This window comes from Mesocricetus auratus, unplaced genomic scaffold, assembly GCF_017639785.1.
Source record: "Mesocricetus auratus isolate SY011 unplaced genomic scaffold, BCM_Maur_2.0 Super-Scaffold_100003, whole genome shotgun sequence".
Classification (NCBI taxonomy): domain Eukaryota; kingdom Metazoa; phylum Chordata; class Mammalia; order Rodentia; family Cricetidae; genus Mesocricetus; species Mesocricetus auratus.
In genome coordinates, this window is record NW_024429188.1 from 18,298,658 (window position 1) to 18,320,576 (window position 21,919).

Consider the following 21,919-nt stretch of genomic DNA (forward strand, 5'->3'; position numbering starts at 1 on the left):
AGCTAAGGTTTTATTGGAACATAGTTATACTATGTGCTTTTTAATTTTCTTTTGGGTTGATTTCTTTGTTTGAGACTGGGTCTAATTAAGCATAAGTTAAAATATCTCTTGCTGCTATGTGGCACAGATCTGAAATTCTAGTACTTGGGAGGTAAAGACAGGAGGATCAAGATCAGCCTCAGTTACGGAGTCCTGTCTCAAGACGGAAAAAATTACCTCTTGGCAATTCCTTTAAAACATGACCATTTTGGTTTCTCTGGTCTTGATGGAGCCAAAGCAAGTGTGTAAGCTCAGAACCACGAAAGTATAAAGAAACCATCTTCAAAAGTTTCTGGTGAAGGCCAAGGAGATGGCTCAGTTGGTAAAATACTTGCCACACAAGCACAAGCCCCTGAGTCTTCATGTACCTACATAAAAAGCTGGCATGATGGCACACATCTGTAACTCCAGGACTGGGAATCTAGAGACAGGAGGATCTCTAGAGCTTGATGGCCAGAATCTAACTGAATTAGTGATCTCCAGTTTCACTGAGAGACCCTGTCTCAAAAGAAATAAGGTAGAGAGCGACTCAGGAACATACTGGGAATCAATACCTGGCTGCTACATGTGCACACACACACACATGTGTGCACACACAATACAAACACTTGTGCCCAGTAACGTGCACGCGAGCGAGCGAGCGAGCGCGTGCACACACACACACACACACACACACACACACACACACACAACCAAACCCCTATAATAGGGCTTATTTAATGTTACTCAACTTTGAAAACATGCCTGTGTTTCTAGTTTCTACATTCTTACACGTGTTTATTTTGAGGTTTGATAGCTATTTCTCCTACTTAGAAAATCATCGCAGAAATAAAGTATAATACTCTTTAGTTACTAAAAATTTAGAAAAATATCTTTAACAAAAAAGTCTCGTTATGTAACCCAGTCTGGTCTAAAAATCTGGATCTTTGTGCCTCGGCCTCTCCAGTGCTGGAGTTAGAGGCATGAGCTACTGTGGCTGGCCTAGTAAGAACACACTGAAAAGTGCCACTTCCCCCCTGTTGTTTCCCAGTTTAAGGATTACTAATGTTGGACCCTGTCTTAATTGGGGTTTCTATTGCTGTGAAGAGGCACCGTGACCATGACAACTCTTTTTTAAAAATACTTTTCTTGATTCTTTGTGAATTCCACGTCAGGCATCCCAATTCCATTCATTTCCCTGTCTCTTCATCCACCCTCTGCCCTTGTAACCCCGCCCCCCCAATAAAGTAAAAGAAAATTTAAAAGAAAAAAATCTTGTCATGGAAGCAATGTGACACAGAAAGTCACACAGTGTACCCTTTAGTCCATCTATCTTTACTCGCAAGTGTTCATTGCAATGAATCGATCTGGTTTGAGGTCTCTGGTTTCAGCTACATCATTGATAATGGGGCCTCACAGGGACCCCTCTTGGATATTCTGTTGCTGTCCTGTGTCATGGACATCCTGCAGCTTTGGATCTACAGTACCAGCCCCATCACATGCGCAGCTCATTAATGGGTGGATGTTGGGGTGGGCCAACTCATAGCCCTGGTTCTGGGCCTGGGTGGTAACTGGATTGGGCAGCCCACCAGCTCACCTGACCATGGCAACTCTTGTAAAGGAAAACATTTCACAGGGGCTGGCTTACAGTTTCAGAGGTTTAGTCCATTATCATGGTGGGACATGGCAGCTTGCAGGCAGACATGGTGCCAGAGAAGGAGCTGACAGTTCCTTATTTTGATCTACAGGCAGCAGGAGAGACCACAAAGCTTGTCTTCACAGTGACACACTTCCTCCAACAAAGTGCCACTCTCTATGGGCCTAGCATCCAAACACATGGGTCTGTGGGGGCCATACCTATTCAAACCACCACAGACCCCTTCTGATTGGGCCCCCTGGATTTTGTTGACTAGGATCTCTCTTGTATCCTGGAGGCTTGCACCAGCAGCTGCCTTCCAGTCTGGCCCAGTTTGCTTTTCCAAACCCACTACTTCTTTAGTGGCAAGTCTCTGGCAGGCCCACTTCCCCAGGGTAACCCCTACTCTCCCTTCCCTCCACTGTCCTATCCATTTCCTCTTCCCAGTTCCACTCAGTCTCAGAAAACACCCATCCTCTTGCTGAGCCTTCTTGGTTTAGCACTGGTTCATGGATTTTTCCAATTTCCAAACTCCCACAGCACTTAGCCTGGGGTACACAATTTAGCACTTAATTATATATTGCCTCTTATTTATTTTTGTTTGTTGTGCTAGTTTTTGCCTCCTTTAAAGCAACATATCTTGTATTTTTGTTAAATCCCCTGAATCACTCTAGTACACACATAGTAAGCACTTTATGCCCTACCAACAAATGCTGATTATTTCACTCATAGATTGGTAGGCACTGATATGAGACTGCTGCTTAATAAATATTTGTCAGATTTATTAAATTGGCTTGAGTAGTGAAGGAAATGGGCTCCAAATATAGCGTCCAGTTGGGCAAATCACACCAGTTCTACATTCATTTTTCATCTGCCAAATGAAGATAAGAAATGTCTTCTTGCTGGTCATAGTGACTGTATTAGTTATATCTCTGTAGCTGTTATAAAAATACCATGACCAGCTGCACCTCTGCAAGCTCAACCTGCTGGGCCAGTGCCACTATTCACACCCGCAGCGGAACCTTTGCAAATATTCTCACGAAGTTCTCTCAGAACAGAACTTCCAGATCTTAAAGAATTATGAGCTCTCTGGGCTTAACCAAGAGAAGCTGGCAGTGTTTCTGGTCCAGAGCAACCCTTTTTTCATGCCTGAGATACACAAAGGTTATAAAGGAGAGGGAGAGAAATGGATTCGCGGGCAGCCACAACTGTGTGAGAGACTGTATGTCTGTGAGCACTTCACCAGGGGCAACTGCAGTTATCTCAGCTGCCTTAGGTCTCATAAGCTGATGGACAGAAAGGTGTTGGCCATAATGAGGGAGTATGGGCTGGGTTCTGATGTGATCCAGAACATCCAGGACATCTGCAACAACAAGTACTCTCGGAGGAACCATCGCGGCCCTTTTCCTTTTTAATTGTGTGAACTTTCAAATAAACAGAAATTGCAAGGAAAAAAATACCATGACCAGAAGCAACTTACCAAGGAAAGAGTTTATTTTGGTTTACAGCTCAACCGGGATCAGAGTTCATGATGGTGGGGAGGCATGGAAGCAGATGGCAGGTGTGGCAGGAGGAAGAGGAAGCTGAGAGCTCACACCTGTAGCAGGATTGCTAAAAACTCAGAGACAGATATTGGGGTTAATGCTGAAGATCAGAGAAGTAAAGCAGTCAGCCACTAGAGCGTTCTCACCTCTACCAAAGCTCAAACCAGAGGAGCACTGCGCCGAACCTCAGACTGCACTGCTCTCCACCAGACCTCAGACTGCACTGCTCTCCACCAGACCTCAGACTGCACTGCTCTCCACCAGACCTCAGACTGCACTGCTCTCCACCAAACCTCAGACTGCACTGAGCTTCTGTCTCCTTCTGCCTTATATTCCTCTCTAGTGCTGGGATTAAAGGCGTGAGATCCCAAGTGCTGGGATCACCTTTGTGTGAATTCTGTTTCTCTTTTACTTTATTATTTTATTTTTTGGTTTTTTTCGAGACAGGTTTCTCTGTATAGCTTTGGAGCCCATCCGGCATCCTCAGAGTCTGCCCGGGGATGTACCTCCACGCCTAAACCTCTAAATAGTGCCACCACCAGGAAACCAAGTGTTTAAATGTGTGAACCTGTGGAAGGCCTGTCTCATTCAAACCACTACAGTGACACGTACCCGTAATTCTAACATTTGAGAAGTAGAAGCAGGAAGATCACAAATGTGAGGTCAGCCTGGTATACAAAGTGAGACCTTCCATCTCAAGAAAATGTCTTCCTGACTGGATGTGGCATTGCATGTATGTAATTCCAGCACTGAGTAAGTAGAGGCAGGAGGATGAGGAGTTCAAGGCTAGCCTGTGCTGTATGAGGCCCTCTCATCTATTTGTCTGTCTGTCTGTCTGTCTGTCTGTCTGTCTGTCTGTCTATCTATCTATCTATCTATCCATCCATCCATCCATCCGTCTGTCTACCTATCTTCCTAATCTGCCTTAGAGTTACTGTGAGTCTTATATGAGATCATGGGTACAAAAATACCATGTAAAGTTTTTTTTTTATCTTGCCCTACTATAAGAACATTAGTGGCTGTGATAGCCTTTATCTGTTCTTACAGGATTCCCTGGGGGAAGTGGGGCTTGTTGCCTATCACATGGAGTGGACTACTCTGTTACAGAACTACTCTCCAGGACAGCTAAGAACAATTGGGAAAGGAGGAAGAGAATTACTTGTCTCTTGGCTTCCATGTTCCTGAGAAGGTATGTTGGTCACAGAAAGTGTGATGGGATTTTTTTTTGTTTTTTTCAAGACAGGGTTTCTCTGTATTGTTTTGGAGGCTGTCCTGGAATTCGCTCTGTAGACCAGGCTGGTCTCGAATTCACAGAGATCAGCCTGCCTCTGCCTCCCAAGTGCTGGGATTAAAGGCATGCACCACCAACTCCTGGCTGTGATGGGATTTTGAAGTAGAAATTCTCTATAGCTAGACAATCTCAGTTGTCTCTTTACGTCATCCTTTCTGTATTGACGCCATCTTTTCTCCCAGTAGTTGTGAAGCAAAATGTGGACTAAGGCATCAAGGCTTTCAAGAGAGAAATTTCTGCTTTGTAATCAAACCTGAGTTCACCTCTTGGGGAGTGCAATGCTAAGACAGGCAACGACAGGGCAGGAGTCTGGAGTTATGTTCAAAGTAGTACCATCTGTGAACAACGGAAGCGTGGGGTTTTATTCTGGAAGTGGACACACATGCATATGGGAAAACCCTTTACGGGTGGGCACATTCCTGAGCATGCTCAGTAAAAGGTGCTAGTTCAAGGAGAAGAGACACATTTCTGGGAGTCATTTAGCCAGTGTTCAAAAAGCAATAGAAGGCATACAACACTTGTGGACTTGCTCAGTATGCATCATAAAGATAACAGGAATGCCTCTGGGCATGTTCAAATTTCATGTTGAAGTTTCATGAAACTAAAAGAGAACAAGAAAGAAAAAGAAAGACAGGTCATTTCACTTAGCTGCTAACATGTTTGGGCTTCTTTACTTTTTCTTCTCTGGTACTGCAGGCCATACTTGTACTTGGTGTATGCTAGTAAATGATGTATTACTGAGTCATATCCCACCATGAATCTTCTGTATTTTATTTCTCCAGAATCCAAAAGGGAAGTACAACTCTGGCCATCATTGAGGTTAACACATTTCTTTTTTCTTTCATATGTCTTTCTTCCCCTTTCCTCTTTAGTTTTCCCCATCTTGTGACTTCTTCCCTATCTTCCCCTCTCTTCCTTTCATTGGTCCTTATTTTAGTTGACTATTATATCAAAGTGCATTTCTTGAGCTGTCTTTTTCTGTGTTGTTACTGTTGTTGACATGGGTCTTGCCATGTGGTTCTGGCTGGCCTGCCTCTGGAGTGCCAGGATTACAGGCATGTGACACATCTGGTTGCTTCATGCTTTAATTAAAATATTTGGGATGGAATATATCTCTATGTATGTGTGTATGTATAAATAAAACTATATGTACACATATATATTTTTTTCTCTCTCCATGTATTTCTCTTAAGACAGTGTTTCACTATGTAAGTTCTGGCTGGCATGAAACTCACTATGTAGACCAGGCTGGTCTCAAACTCACAGATGTCTGTCTGCCTTTGTCTCCTGAGTGCTGGGTTTAAAAAGGTGTGTGCCACCAGTTCCAGCCCTAACATGTCCTTTTATTAGTGTTTAGCAATGAACAGTTTCCTCCTATTTGGGTTAGTGTTTTGCAGTGAGATATGCATGTGTAGTGGATATATTTGTGCTACTCTTCTCGAGAACAATGGCATTTAAGATTTTTCTTTTGGAGCCCAGCATGGTGGCACACACCTTCATCCCAGCACGTGGGAGGCAGAGACAGGCAGATCTCCATGAGTTTGAGGTCAGCCTGGTGTACAGAGTGAATTCCAGCTCAGCCAGGGCTACGTAGAGACACCCTGTCTTTAAACAAAAGTGATTTTTCTTTTAGAAAAAAAATGCAACTATACAATACTGATGTTGAAAATTGTTGTGGGGCATACCATTTTTTTCTAGTAGATTATTTTGTAGACATTTTTTTTCTTTTTGCAGACTAGCTTGGAACTCCCTATGTAGCTTAGAATCGCTTCAAAATGTCAGGGATTCTCCTGCCGCAGCCTCCTAGTGTTACAAGTTGAGTAACCACACTCAGCATGGATTTTCTCTTCATAGAGACTTAACTAGAACAATAGCCCTAGGGGAGGAAGTCCATCTGAAAAACAAAATACATGGGGTTTTTAAAGTTCTGGGTTCTAGTGTTGACTTTTTGATATGAACTTGGACATTTTTGTATTAATAATATGCTTGTTTTCCTGCAAAAAGAAGTATTTTCAGAGCCAGATGTCTTAAGGAAAGAGCTTGTCTTAAAAAAAATCATCCTTCCAGAAGGCGAGGACGCTGTATTATAGAGGTCAGTAATTTCAGGACTTCATAAGCATAAAATTTCCACATAGTACCTCCCACCAACTGTTTCCCAGACTTCAGTAGAGCACACTTAGCAGAATGAGTTTTACATCTGCAAAAGAGAGCCCCACCCCCTTTCCTCTAGGATTTAAGAGCACCTTCTGGCATTCCTTAGCAAGGCTCAAATCCAGATCTGAGCCACACCTGAGAAAGTGACCTAACCCCATCGCCATCTTCAAAGTTCTGGAGAGGCGCTGGGATACCATTCGTAAGAACATCCCGTTCTTTAGCTTTTCAGGACATAGGCAATACTATTACAGAGGAAGTGATACCCAGTTTTTCGTGCCTGGTCCCTTTTCTAAGTGGACACCACTTTTGTTTTGGACTCCTACATAGAAAACAACTCTGTTACCCCCATCCCCTGAAAAGCGCTTGTTGTTCTTGTGTGCGTGTCCAGAAGTTCTTCGGCCAGCCAGGGTGGAGAGCCCAAGATACCCCTCTGGAGCTGCGTGGGCTTGAAGCAGCTTTGGCAATCGCTCTCTGGGTCTGGCCTCCCCCGCAGAGCAGGTGAAAGGCTTGGGAGGGCAGCTGGAGGAGTTGTCTTCCTTACCTGGCGAAGGGGCGGGGCAGTACGGCCGTCAGGGGTGGGGCCCAGGTGCGATCCCGGCTTGTGATTGGTCGGCGCCGCGCCTGTCTCCATGTGCCGCGCCGCCAAGGCACAACATTCAAGCCCGGGAGGCGGGGCCGGCGCGCGCTTGGAGGAAGCGGCGGCGCTGCAGCTGCGGGGCGTGGGGGCGGCGGCTTCGGAGGCCAAGGCGGCGGTGGTGGCCCTGGCGGAGGCACCGGCACCTTGGCCGGGAAAAGCGCTCGGCCGGAACCCCACAGAAGGACCTATGGAGGTGGCAGCCGGTGGAGGCTGCGGCGCGGGGCCGCCGTTGCTGCTGAGTGATAGTGAGCAGCAGTGCTACTCTGAGCTCTTCGCGCGCTGTGCAGGCGCTTCAAGCGGGGGCCCGGGACCTGGCCCCCCCGAGGCTACCAGGGTCGCCCCCGGCACTGCCACTGCGGCCGCTGGTCCAGTGGCCGATCTGTTCCGTGCTTCGCAGCTGCCACCGGAGACGTTGCACCAGGTATGTCTCGGCGCTCTTTTATCCCTCACAGGTCTGTGGGGACAGTGTCTATGGAAGAATGGGGCGACAAGGAGTGTTCTCTGGGATCTGGAGGGCGTCGGCCAGGGCGGCAAAAAAGGGGGGGGGGTGCTGTGCAGCCGAGGATGGCGGCGACGCCCTTGTCCCCAGGGACACTAGCCTCCTCTGCAGCTTATCTCCTCCAGTCCCAGTGCTTGGGTGCGCTCTTCCTTCCTTGAGAGAGTCTCAACACCCTTGTCGTTTCTGGGGGTTCTTCAGCCTCCCAGACCCAAAGTTTGCCCTGTTCTGGAAGTGATGTTTGTTTTGGCTGTTGTCTGCTTTAACCTCTGTTCCCTGCTCCTGCCCCTCCCTTTGTTGACTGCACACTCAGGGTGCCTTGCTGGGATTTGAACTTGAAGGGTGTGGACATGTGTGTCTGTGTATGGCTCTTGGCCTAGGACTAAATGTTGTCCCCGCTTTTTATTTGTGATATGTACGTACCTGCTACATACATTTGTTCACTAACGTATTTCTTATTATTACTATGAAACTGGAAAATCTTAATGCCCAGTTGTAGAACAGGGACTCGGGGCTTCAAGAGAAGAGCGTTGGTCAATCCAAAGTAAGTTCCCCATTTGGGTTCAGGGGTGGACTCAGAAGTCCATTTTATTGTTCCTTGACTTTGATGTGGAGTTATGAAACCAAGGGCGTCATAGCTTCTTTCTGCTTGCCCCATACCTGGAAAGGAGGAGGGCATGATACAAAGCAGGTGCTGTTTTTGTTTTCTGCTTTCCTTAAAGCTTGGAGAAAGACTGCTTGTTAAGCCTTTTGTCTGTCATCTGTTGTCACCAGCAGTAATTGGTGATAAAATTGTTCATATATAGCCCTAAATATGAATCTTTACTTAAAAAGCAATAGTGTGAAAGTTATGACCACCAACTGAATATTTATAATGCCGATCAATGCTTTAAAACATAGTTCCTAGGGAGTACTGAGGGCTTTATGGTTCATTTGCCTTATCATTGCCTTTGTGGTGCTTTTCTTTTTTGCTTTTTATGTCACTCAAGACTGTTTTATACTGCTGGAGCATACATATATGCTCATATATTTATGAGTGTAATCTTAGCCACTTGGTTCACCTTTTTGTATTTAGGATTTCTGAACATGATCAGTATTCATAGAATTTAGCATGGCTGTTTGTTCCTGTAGAATTCCTTGATAAGAAGATAGTTCAGCCACTGCTGCTAAGCAGTTGAGTTGCACAAGGTGATGAGGAAGTCAGTGTTCTGAAACAAACCGTAGCTATTACAAGGACCCCAGGATACTTCTGAGCATGATACATTTACTAAATCGTCTGAGGCAATGCACCAAATAAGTGGGCTGGGCATCTGACAGGGATTATTAAGTGATCGGTAATATATAAAGTGTGATGAGAGAAAGGGGCATATGAAGATTGGTTGAGGTTTCCTTAGGAATTGGAGAAGGGGCTTTACTATTTGATAACTGATGCTTCCTTGAAGTACACATAATTTAAAAAGAGCCCAAGGCACACAGGGACTTAGAGTGGAAAACTGCATGCAAAAGACTATTTCAGATGGTAGCAGAAGGGGCCATTCCTACTAGATTGCTTGCAGTCAATCTGAGCTTTGTGCTCCCTTACTAAGCCCAGTGAAACAAGATACACTCCCTTTAACTTGGTAAAATTAGAATAGCCCACTACTCTTGATACAGGTAAAAATTAACCTTTGAAGTCACCCTGAACTGGGAAAGTAATCAAACTTGGCATCTAGTGGCCATTAAGTTTTATCTGTCACTTTGGTGATAAGTGTGTGCTCTGTCTTATTCACTTGTTTCACCGCATTAATGTATTAGCTTTTAGTAAACAAATGTAGAAAATTTCCCCCGTCCCTTCTAAACAGGAACCTGTAAGCTCAGATTTAACTGGCCCAACAGGTATAACTGCTCAAATCATGGAGACAATAACCGGACCTGGTAGTTTCTATGGTTAATGGCCAAGTTTTCCTTTTAATAAGCATTCGATTAAGATTATTGCAATCTAGGCTGGGGATTTAGCTCAGTTGGTAGAGTGCTTGCCTAGCATGCAGGAAATACTCGATTCAGTTCCTAGCACTGCGTAAAAATGGGTACGGGGGCACATACCTGAAATCTCAGCACTCAGGAGATAGAGGCAGAAGGATCAGAAGTTCAAGGTCATACTCAGCTACATAGTTAATTTGAGGATGTTCTGGGTAAATTAGACCTTGTCTCAAAAATGATTATTATTATCTATTAGGAAAGAAGAGAATTTAACCAGGAAAAAGTCCTATAGAATACATAATATGCAGGGCAGTGATGGTGCATACTCCCACCACTGAGGAGGCAGAGGCAGTTGGATCTCTGTGAGTTCGAGGACAGTCTGGTCTACAGAATGAGTTGTAGGACAGCCAGGGTGGTTACACAGAGAAACCCTATCTTTAAAAAAAGAGAGAAAGAAAGAGAGAAACAAACAAACAAAACCCACATAATTTATTTCCTTTTTGGAGCGTGAAATAAACCTCTGCATCTATTTAGTTTTGGAAGTAAGCTTACAAAGTTATTATAGGTATTTTCTACAGTATATATAGAAATATTTGTATATACTTATAAATTATATGCATAAAATTATATATGAGATTTATATACCTATATACTTATACATTATGTATAAAAACATCAACACTTACTAAGAGTCTTCTAAAGGTCCATGCGTTAAAGGGTTGGTTTTCAGGGTGATATTGTGGGAGATAGTTGTAAGTTGAGTGGGTATAGTAGGAGGTCCTTAAATCTTTAGGAGAGTTGTAACATACGATAGCTACCTCCAAAGACAGAGTTTATATTTGACTCAGTGAATTAACTAACAGGTAGGCTACTTTATAATGTCTGCTTTTTGGATCACTCTCTAGAGATATTATGTATATTTAAGTTATAATTGGTTTTCATTTTTACAGTAGGCCGCTCATGGGCATCAAGATTATAACTAATCTTGATGCCATTCAATCTATATTATCAGGAGAAATCATTGAATGGGGAAAGAGCCCAATAAGTAATATCTGATTATCAGATAATGGATTATATATAGTAAAGAAGCATGTCCAAATTGTGATAAGTAGTTTTTTGAGTTTTTGAATTTATTTATTTTATTACTTCATATGTATAAGCATTTTCCTGCATGCATATGTGTGTACCATGTGTGTGTCTGGTGCCCACTAAGGTCAGAAAAGGGCATAAGATGCCCTGTGATCCAAAGTTACAGTTTTGAGCTGCCACGTGGATGCTGGGAATTAAACTCTGGTCCTTTGCAAGAGCAGCAAGTGGTCTTAACCATTGAGTCAACTCTCCAGGTCAGTTGGGGATTTTTTTAAATCTCTGTTCACAATCTCATTTCTGAGATGTCATTAAAAAATTCAACTCAGGATCTCTTGTAGCTCAAGCTGGCTTCAAGTTCTCTGTGTTGCAAAAATTGACCTTGAACTCATGCCACTACTTCCCATGTACTGGGATTACATATATGTGCCACCACAAGTCACTCATTTAACAATTAAAAAATTTTATAGGAATTGTTTAATCATTAAGGAAATCAACAAAATCCTTATCAGGAAAACTTTCCTATTATGAGTGAGATTATTAGGCAGCACTATTTATTTCTTTTAATTTTTAAATTGTTTTAATTTTTGATGTAATACATTATTTCCCCCTTCCTTTTCCTCCCTTCAGACCCTCTCATATACCACTCCTTGCTCTCTTTCAGATTCATGGCCTTTTAAAAAATTCATTGTTGCTACCTGCATATATGTATTTGTATATACAAATATCTTCCTAAATATAACCTGCTCAGTCTGTGTAATGTTGGTGTACATATATTTTCAGGGCTGACCATTTGGTATTGGATAACTAATTGGTGTGCTCTTCTCCAAGGAAGACTCCAGTCAGCATTTCTCAGTTGCTTTAGTTCTTTGTATGGGGTTTAGGCCTCTTGGACTCTTCCCTTATCTCTGTATATTATTGTCTTTGATCAGCTTGTGTTGAGGCAATCATGGTGGTGAGACATTATGGGTATAGCTTCTGAGAGTGCTAGGACACACACACTCACAGTGAACTCCCTGGACCTCTGGTTCTTATAATCTTCTCACTTCCTCTTCCACAATGATCCCCAAGTGTTAGGTGTTGGGATGTTTTATAGATGGATCCAGAGGGACTGGGCTCCACAAATCTGCACAATGATTTGTGGTTTTCTGTAATGGTCTCTATCTGTTGCAAAAAGAAGTTACTTTGGTGAGAGTAAAAGGAAAAATACTTAGAATGTTGTTAGGGATTATTCTGGTTTAGTAAAGTGGTAGTTGTATGCATTCATCTAAGATCTGTGATTGCACTAACCATGGGTGTTATTTGGTTAGGTTTCCAGTACAAGGCATAATTTTCTTCTTGTTGAGTAGTTCAATTAGAGACTTGTTTTGGTTACCTCTAAGGTATGAATATCACTACTGTACCTTTGTGGTTACTCTGCCATGCTGGTTATTGTTGTGGTTCATAGTTAGCCACAACTATTTTTTTAATGTAGATAAGGGACTGTATAGCTGGTTCAGCAGGTAAGAGCACATACTGCCTAGTTCCCAGCACCCATATTGGCTGGCTCATGGCCTCCATTGGATCCAATGTCCTCTTCTGGCTTCGGTAGGTACTATATTTATGTAACCCTTACATATATACATACTTTAAATTAAAATAAAATCTTTAAAATATAAATGAAGTAATTTATTGCTTTTGGTTCTTTAGATAATGCCATTTTATAGCTGGCATGTATTTTTTGAGACAAGTTTTCATTAGTAGTAGCTAGCCCTGACTAGTCCAGAAGCTAGCATTTAGCTTGTATCAACTCTCCTGTCTCAGCCTCTGGAGCTCTGGAATTACAGTTGTGTGTCATTGTAACATATACTTGATGGAGATAAGAGGATAACACACTAAAACATAATGTTATAGTACTGTTTAGGGATACTGTTTGAAATAGTGTTCCTTTTTTTTTTTGAGCAATGACTCACGTAGCCAAGGCTTGTCTCAAACTCACTATGTAGCTGAAGATAACTTTGAACTCCCAATCCTCCTCCCTGTACTTCCCATGCCAAGTTTATTTTTCTAAAAGAGAATAGATGTCAGCATATACAGTAAGTATCAGATTCAATACCAGATTCAAGGTACTATCTGATTAAAAAGATATTTGAAGTATGGAGTATCCCTCAGCTCTGGGAATCCTGAGGCAGGAAGATAGCAAGTTTGAAGCCAGCTTGGTTTGCATAGTGAGATAATATTTCAGTATGCATGATTTAAAATTAGTTTCTACTTTAGTTTTATATATATAGGAATGTGACATATATATGATCAATAAAACAACACAGTTTTATGTTAGTTCAGTTTAAAATGAGACATTGTATTCTACACAGCCTTCTGTAACTTGTTGTTCCTCTCCATTGTTATTTTTTTTTGGAATTTGTCCTTCTTGATACATGTCCCGTCAGTTCATTTATTTCCCTTTGAAAAGTTTATTACCCATTCTTGCAGTGAGTCATCATTGTGATGTTGTAGAGATCTTTATGCCAAAGGAAAGTAAGCGACCTTTATACACAATGTCACACAACTGGGGGATTGTTTTAAACACACGAACATTAAAAATACCCCACAGGTAGTAGAATGCACACTGATATTCTTGAGGGTGACGGTGGTCTTTTAATCTAACTAGGCTTTCTTGGGAATTCTTACTTTTTATCATTTAGATAATACTCTGTTAGTTTCTATGATCAAAGGCACATAGATAAGACTTTACATATTTAGTACAGTATACTACCCCTACATAGATGGAAGAAACCCTTAAGTTTAACATTTCTAGACCATTATGGCTATTAATTTCTGTATAATGGCAACTCAATATGACAAACTGTGATATTTCTTTCCAAGCTTGATAACACAACTAAAGTTTCAAAAAATTCAGATTCACACACATACATACTCATGCGTATATATGACCATTGATATTAGTGTGTCATGTATTAATAACAGCAGCAACAGTTTTTCCAGGTTATTCAGTCATCTGAACAAAATTGTAGAGACATCCAGTGTATTCCATTAAGAAAAAAGAAGTGTAGTGGTGCATGTCTTTAATCCTGGCATTCAGGAGGCAGAGGCAGAGGCAGAGGCAGGTGGATCTCTATGAGTTCAAAGTCAGCTGAACCTACAAAATGAGTTCCAGGTGAGTTGAGGCTCACACCAGGACACTGTCTCAAAAAAACAAAACAAAACCCAAACACACACACACACACACACACACACACACACACACACACACACGAGTCAAATTAATGTTGCCCATATGTGCACCTATTTAGGGCTGACCCCTTGGGATTGGATAACCTGTATCAGGGGGCTTATCTCTGGAGAAAATGAATTCCAAGTCTCATTCTTGTTTTGGCTCTCGCTTTTGCTGTCTGTTAGCAGTCATTTCTTGCCTATAGCTCTTCATATAGGGGTGGGGCTTTGTGGAATTTCTGCCAACCACATTGGTGGGAGGGGCTTGGTCCTGCCTCTATTTAGTATGCCAGACTTTGTTGACTCCCCAAAGAGTGAACCGGGGATGGGAAGAGGGGGAGGTGGGAGGCAGGAGAAGGAGTGGGGAACTGGGGCTAGTATGTAAAATGAAAAAAAAATAAATAAGAAAATGAATGCCAATTGGTATCATTCTTCAGGTCCTGTTTATGCAACCAAGGTCTTGAGATTTCATGGACAAAGTTTCCCTGTCACATAGAAGAGACAGTCTACCAGCAGGTGTCCTCTGACCCTGTCAATCTTACTATCTCTTCTTCCTCAATTTTCCTTGAGCTTTAGGTGGAGGAGTTGTGTTATAGTTGTACTAACTGGAGTTGGTACCTTGTGGTCATTTATTCTCTGCACCTTGACCAGTTGTGGATCTTTATAGTATGTACTCTGTCTTGTGCAAAAAGAAGCTGCTTTGCTGACATGTGAGAGCTATACTTATCTGTAGACAGAATGTAAGCATTTAGAATACAGCTAGACATTATATTGGTTTAGGAAAAATGGCAGCAGTAGGTTCTCCCGCAGGTCTATGGCTTCTCCAGCCACGGATAGTTCGCTATGTTTACAGTACCAGACATGAAATCCTTCATATTGAACATCCCTTAAGTCCGATTAGACATCATTGTTACCCCCAGGATAAAAGCGCTGTTATTGCACCATTGGTGAAATCTTGCTGGGCAGGTCATTGTTGTGGTTCAGAGGCTTTGCAGCTGGCTAGGACTATTGATTGCTTTTTTTCTCCATTGGCAGCTTACCTAGCACCTTCTGATACTATGAAAGTCAGTCCTGGTGGAGGAGGGGAAGACTTTCTGGTAAAATCCAGTCCATGTGTTCAGCAGTGGAGATATATCTTCAACTTCTGGGAGACAACCAAGGGCAATAGCAATAGACTATATTGTTTAGGGTGTCTCTGGATTCCCCTGACCAACAACTAGAAAGGTTTTTCATGCTTGATACTGGGGGTTTTGTTAGATGTCTATGGCTCTTGCAGGGAGCATTACCACTCCATGTAACACAACTCCATCTAAATACTCGGTCTTTCTGCCTATCTGTCTCTGTGTACACATATCAATATAAGGTATATATTTTAAGTAAGCCTATGAAATGCTTCCTTGTGTAGCCCCAGCTCTCCTGGAACTCAGTCTGTACACTAGACTGACCTCAAACTCACTGATCCACCTGCCTCTCTCTTCCTCCTGAGTGCTGGGATCTAAGGGGTATGCTACCCCCACCTGGCTCCTTATGGCTTTTAAAAACATCCATGGGGTTATTTATCTCTCCTACCTCCCTTTCTCTCTGTATTACTCTCCCTACTCCATCCCCAGTTAAAGATTCCCCCCATTTTCCTCTTTCCCCCTATATAGAGCCCCTTCCCCCGCTCCTCTCATGGTCTCTTTCTATTTTCTTGGCTTCTGCAGTTACTTTGGGTTATTCATGTAGATCTAAAGATTTGGAGTTAAGATACACACATAAGAGAGAATATGTGGCATTTGTCTTACTGGGTTTGAGTTATCTTTCTTAGTATATAGTATTTTCCAGTTACCCTGAAATTTTCGTGTTTCTTTACTGCTGAATAGAATTCCGTTGCTTATTCACTTTTTTAAAAAAGCACAAACCCTTGCTAGTTGTGGTGGAACCGGCTGGTAGGCAGATGCTGAAAAGGATGAGAGGCAGGAGGATCATAAATTTCAGGCTAGCCTGGGCTTTATCTTTTCCTTTTTTTCTTCTTTGTGTCTTTTTTTCTGCAAGACCTCTTGCTAAATAGGAGTCAGCAGATACACACAACCCCAAACAAGAGCAAACCACATAAAATCTCAAACAGATACAGTAATGTAGTAGACCTCGCTGTACTTAACAACGAACGCTCAGCACTGTTAATCTACATTTCTAACTTTGGTCCCTTATTTCTATTATTGCAAAGCAAGTCTCAGGCATTATTTGATTAAGTTTTATCTTCAAGAAAAGAACCTGGGAGTGGGCAGTAGGAGATGGGAACATGCATTAAGATGGGCAAAAAAGGTACTGGTTCTGACCGGTTCAATCTGGTTTCACCCACCTACAGATGGATAGATAAAGAAAATGTGGTATATATACACAATGGAATTTTATTTTATGTAGCTATAATGAGAAGTGAAATTGTGACATTTACAGAAAAATGGATAGAACTGGAAAGAGAAATATGCCAGACTGAGAAAGACAAAATGTGTTTTCTTTCCTGAAGAATCTAGATTTTTTTTCTTGGCGAGTGTGTGTGTGTGTGTGTGTGTGTGTGTGTGTGTGTGTGTGTGTGTGTGTGTGTGTGTACATTTGTGTGCATGTGTGTGAAGGGACTAGGAAGGGGTAAAAAGAGAGTAATGGAATACATGTGGCATGAAAGCAGAAGAAATGTAATCTGCGTGGAACAAAGAGACCAATAAGACGTGGATGGGGCAATAGAGGAGCACATTGGGGAAAGGGACTGACTCAGAACAAAGTATTTTGATAAAAAATCTATGAAAATAATGAAGTTAATAATTTTTATTAACTTAAAAAATTGATAAAAAAGCAAAAAAAAAAACCCTTGGAGAAAGCAATAGGGAGATGGAAAAGTAACCAACTGAAGTCCAGAAATAAAAGACAGTTTTGAAATCTGTCCTAGTTTTACACTCCTAATTTGGGATTGGCCTGCTTTAACAGCATAGAAAATTGGTTCTGAGGGAATCTTGGGTTAGTTTGCTAATTATTTGAAACTTCCACAAGCTAGTTTTGTTCCTTTTTAGTCACCCCAACCTAGTTTTCTATAGTCAAGTAACTTATGTTTCCCATTCATGGAATTCTGTTCTTCTCGAATATCGACTGCCAGTCAACCAGGACCAAGGAGCATCCTGCTTCGTGCAAACTACCATAACTGTTAGTAGAATGCAGTTGCTTGTAATAGAACCCAGAGCCTTATCCATGTTAGGCAAGCCCCCACTGCTGAGTCACAATCCCAGCCTGTTCCTCAAGGACATTGACATGGCCCTCTCTCTGTGCAATTCACAGCATAGCTGTTTACTTCCTTAAGGCTAGTGGGAGACTGTCTCTTTCCAGCCAGCTAGGATAAATGATGCCCCGTCACCTTTGATGTATTCTGTTGGCTAGAAGTAGGCCACAAGTTTTATCAGTACTCAAGGGAGAATGCTAACGATAGGAAGTGAGAATTATTGGAGGGAGGAAAAACTCGCTTTCTATGTTTTATTGGAAATAGAACATTATTCTTGTGATTAGCTTTTCATTAAAAAAGTCTTTTTGAATCAGGGTTTTCCAGTGTAGCCTAGGCTGGCCTGTGTAGCTCAGGCTATATTCAAATTCTTAGCCCTCTCTTAGCCTCCCATATGTTAGGGTTTCAAGCATGCTCCAAATTATTCAGTCTGGTTAGCTTTTTGGAACTAGCTCAAACACACCCCCACACCCCTCTCTCTGTGTCTGTCTGTCTGTTTCTCTCTCTCTCTCTCTCTCTCTCTCTCTCTCTCTCTCTCACACACACACACACATGTGCACACACACACTGTTTAGTAACTAATTTATAATTTACCTTTTTTAAAGAGAAAACTCTGCCAGGCATAGTGGCAAACACCTTTAACCCCAGCACTAAGGAGGCAGAGGCAGTCAGATCTCTGAGTTTGAGGACAGCCTGGTCTACAGAGTGAGTTCCAGGACAGTCAGGGCTACACAGAGAAACCCTGTCTCAAAAAAAGAAATGTAGGGAGGAAGGGAGGGAGGGAGGAAGGAAGGAAGGAAGGAAGGAAGGGAGGGAGGGAGGAAGGAAGGAAGGAAGGAAGGAAAGTTGGTTGAGTCTTCCACCCTTTCTGACAAGATCTCGTATAACTCATGCTGTTAATGAACTTACTCTGGCACTGAGGATGGCCTCTTTTTCCTGAGGTCTGGGTTGGTTTTCACATGCAATTGTTTTTTTTTTTCAAATCCCAAGTAGAATTGGTGAGTCTGTCTTCCTAGATATATTCTGTTTTACTCTTTTTTTAATTTTAAAATAATCTTATTTTACATACCAATCCCACTTCCCTTTCCTTCCTGTCCCCCTGCTTCACCTATCTCCCTCTCCATCCACTCCTCAGGGAGAGTGAGGCCTCCCATGGGGTATCATAAATGTCTGTCACATCACTTTGAGGCAGGACCAAGGCCGTCGCCCTGTATCTAAGCTGAGCAAGGTGTCTCTCTATAGGGAATCAGCTCCAAAAAGCCAGTTCATGCACTAGGGATAAATACTGGTTCCACTGCCAGTGGCCACATGAAGGATCTGTTTTACTCTTTAGGTCATTTGTTTTTCCTCTTAACTAGAAGGAGGTAGGAAAAAGAAGTAGAAAACCATGTGTTGGCACAGAGAATGCTACTCAGGGGTTGAGTACTTTCCTAACATGTGAGAGGTGGGTTTGACCTCTGCAAAAAATTAAAAAGCCCAACTTTGGACTTGGGTCCAATTCAAGACTGTCTATTTGGATGTTGAAAATAATACATATTTTGAGACATGGGCTTGCTATGTTGTCTTGAATGGCTGTATGTAGTCCTGGCCAGCTTGTTATGGCTCTGTAGCTCAAGCTGGACCTAAAGGTGACATAATTCTTTTGCCTCAACCTCTCAAGTGCTCAGATCATAGGTTTGTACCACTATGCCTGGCAACCCTCCCTATCTTTATTTTTGTTAGCCTCCACAGCCGAAATTGAGCATTTCCTTATATATATGGCCAACATATCAAATAATGTCATCACTTTTATAGAAATAGGATGCTTAGCTGTTTTTGGTGGCACACATATTTTACAAGCAATTAGAAGGTTGAGGTAAGGAATTGCCATGATTTTGAGAACTGCCTCGGTGACACAGTTAAACCCTGTCTGAAGAAAACAGAAAGAATTTTTAGATTATTATTTATTAGAGGTGTATCAGGAATGGATTACAGTAGATAGACATTGACTGATCTTATTCATTGTGGTAAAAACATGTATTACTACCACATATTTGGTTTTTATTGTTTTGATGGTTTATATTTCTATATAGTATTATAGTATTATGTATTTTATTTGAAATGTTTTATGCATTTAAAACATTATTTTTAGAAGACATCCACATACCACACTATGAAAGTATCTGGGGCAAACATTTACACATTTCAAAAATACTGCCTTTAAATAAAATTTTTGGTGCAAAATTAAGAGACCTTGCTCCGAAAGAGCTGCATGGTTTTAGGCACAGGAATATCTGTTCCTCCTAGCTTATTGTTGTTCAAGTTAGGAGTGAGGTTCTGTAAGGCTGCTGTGGTCCTCCTGCTGCCAGGCTCTCCTGCAGGAAGCCTACAGTGAATGGATGCCCAGCTGCTTCCTCAGGTCCCTGGCAGTCATTGCAACCCCATCTCTGAGTTTTGCTGCTTACCTTTTGTCTAGCCCTCTCAGATGGTTTCATTGTGCAGGGTGAAGGACAAAGAGTTAGGACAGACGGGAGAGCCACTCTGGAGCGAGGGCCAGCTGCTTGCTGGGCTAATTTTCTTTAGGCCCTCTATTTGAGAGCTCTTACTTCTAACACACTGAAAGGCAAAAGGCATTTTGACAGGTATGAGAAACTCAGCTATCCTCTACATCAGTAGTTCTCTTATATTTTTGGTTGTGAGCCTAGCCTTTAACGGCTGAGCCATCTCTCCAGCCCCAGTAGTTCTCAAGCTTCCTAATGCTGCGGCCCTTTAATACAGTTCTTCATGTTGTGCTGACCCCCAACCACGAAATTATTTATTTCCTTTCTTTTTAATTTTTATTTAAATTATAACATTTTTGTTGCTACTTTATACCTAATTTTGCTACTGTTATGAATTTTAATGTAAATATCTATGTTTTTGGATGGTGTTAGGTGACCCTGTAAAAGGGTCATATCCATGAAAGGGCTGGTCACCCCTAAAGGGGTCATAACCCACGGGTTGAGAACCACTGCTCTACATCAGTATATAACTGAGGACCAGAAGAGGCTCTTAACATTAAGCTAGTGGGAGTGTTGGTTTTGACTTAATTCATTGGTAGCATTTTGCTATTGTTTTGGAGAGAATAGTTTGGTTGAGTCTCCTTGGGGTTCCACCAGAGCGACTTTCCTGAATAATAACTAAAGTAAACCCCATAAATGCCAGCTAATAAGATTTGTTTATTCCTGGCCAGTGGTGGCACAAGCCTTTAATTCCAACACTCAGGAGGCAGAAGCAGGTGGATCTCTGAGTTTGAGGCCAGCCTGGTTGACAGAGTGAGTTCCAGGATATCCAGGGCTATATAGTGAACAAACAAACAAACAAACAAACAAACAAGATTTGTTTATTGAGCGAGGCCTGGTAGTACAGATATAATCTTTTAACTGGGGGCTTTGAGGCAGGAGGATGGTAAAGTCAAGATATTCATTGGTTACATACTTTAGGTTAGCCTGAACAACTTAGGCTAACTTTGTCTCAAACATTCAAAATACTGTTTTTAAAAGATTGGTGAAGTCGGGCGGTGGTGGCTCACCCCTTTAATCCCAGCACTTGGGAGGCAGAGGCAGGTGGATCTCTGTGAGTTTGAGACCAGCCTGGTCTACAAGAGCGAGTTCCAGGACAGTCCCCAAAGCCACAGAGAAACCCTGTCTCGGAAAAAAAAAAGGTTTGGGGATATAGCTCAAAGGTAGAGTGTTTTTCTAGCATGTGTGAGGCAAAACAGACACATAAAATAAAAATGAAAAAAATTAAAAAGAACAATAAGGGGAAGAAAGAGATATAAAAAGCATCTAAATCTGAGGGAAAGAAGTAAAATTACCTAGTTTTCAGATGACATGATTGAAGGAAACACTGAAGTTTTCTAGAACTAATAAATGAATCTGATAAAATTGGTAAATACCAAATCAACACAGGAAGTTAGTTGTACTTTTTTGCAGCAGTGCTGGCGGTCAAGCCCAGAGCCTTATGAGTGTGAGGTCAGTACTGTCTCTACCACTGAGCTGTATCTCCAATTTATTTTGAGACAGGGTCTCACTTTGTAGCCCTGACTGGCCTGGAGCTCACTATGTAGACCAGGCTGGCCTCAAACTCACAGAGATCTGAATGTCTCTGTTTCCAAGTACTGGGATTAAATGCATGTGCCACCATGCCTGATTTATATGTAGGTCTATTCATGATAGTCTTAAAAAGAAAGAAAAATCAGTAAGGAATAAATTTCACTGAGGAAGTGAAAGACCTAAATGCTGAAAACAATAAATATTGATGAAAAATTAAGAAGACATGTAAGTAGAAAGATATTCTGTGCTTGTAGATGGGAAGAATTACTATTGTTATACTTTTGGTTGTGAGCCTAGCCTTTAACGGCCAAGCCATCTCACCAGCCCGAAAGAATTACCATTGTTAAAATGTCTACATTAGCTAGGCCTGTAAGCACAGTACTCAAGAGGTGGAGACAGAAGGATCAGGAATTCAAGGGAATCCTTAATTGTATAATTAGTTTAGAGCTAGTCCAAGCTTCATGAGAGCCCTTCCCCAACAGAAAACCCAAATAAAATGTCCATATTATTCATTGTGATATAGATATATATATATATAAAATGTAATCCTATAAAATTTTCAAATATTTGT

At 41.9% G+C, this 21,919-nt stretch overlaps 1 protein-coding gene and 1 pseudogene across 11 annotated transcripts in view; both read left to right on the top strand.

Moving 5' to 3' along the window:
• The first annotated feature begins 3,823 nt into the window (after window positions 1-3,823).
• Reps2 (RALBP1 associated Eps domain containing 2) overlaps window positions 3,824-21,919 on the top strand; it is a 220,605-nt gene continuing 202,509 nt past the window's right edge. For 7 of the 11 annotated variants that reach the window (XM_040744088.1, XM_040744090.1, XM_040744094.1 and 4 more), the window contains exon 1: window positions 7,340-7,701. In XM_040744088.1, the coding sequence (XP_040600022.1) occupies window positions 7,468-7,701 (234 nt within the window). In that variant the 5' untranslated portion in view covers window positions 7,340-7,467. Of the gene's footprint in view, window positions 3,932-4,245; window positions 4,388-7,338; window positions 7,702-21,919 lie in introns of those variants that run through there. The other 4 variants (XM_040744093.1, XM_040744097.1, XM_040744098.1 and 1 more) reach the window with 3 other exon arrangements.
• The window catches only part of LOC106021471, a 68,928-nt pseudogene continuing 54,853 nt past the window's right edge, over window positions 7,845-21,919 (top strand).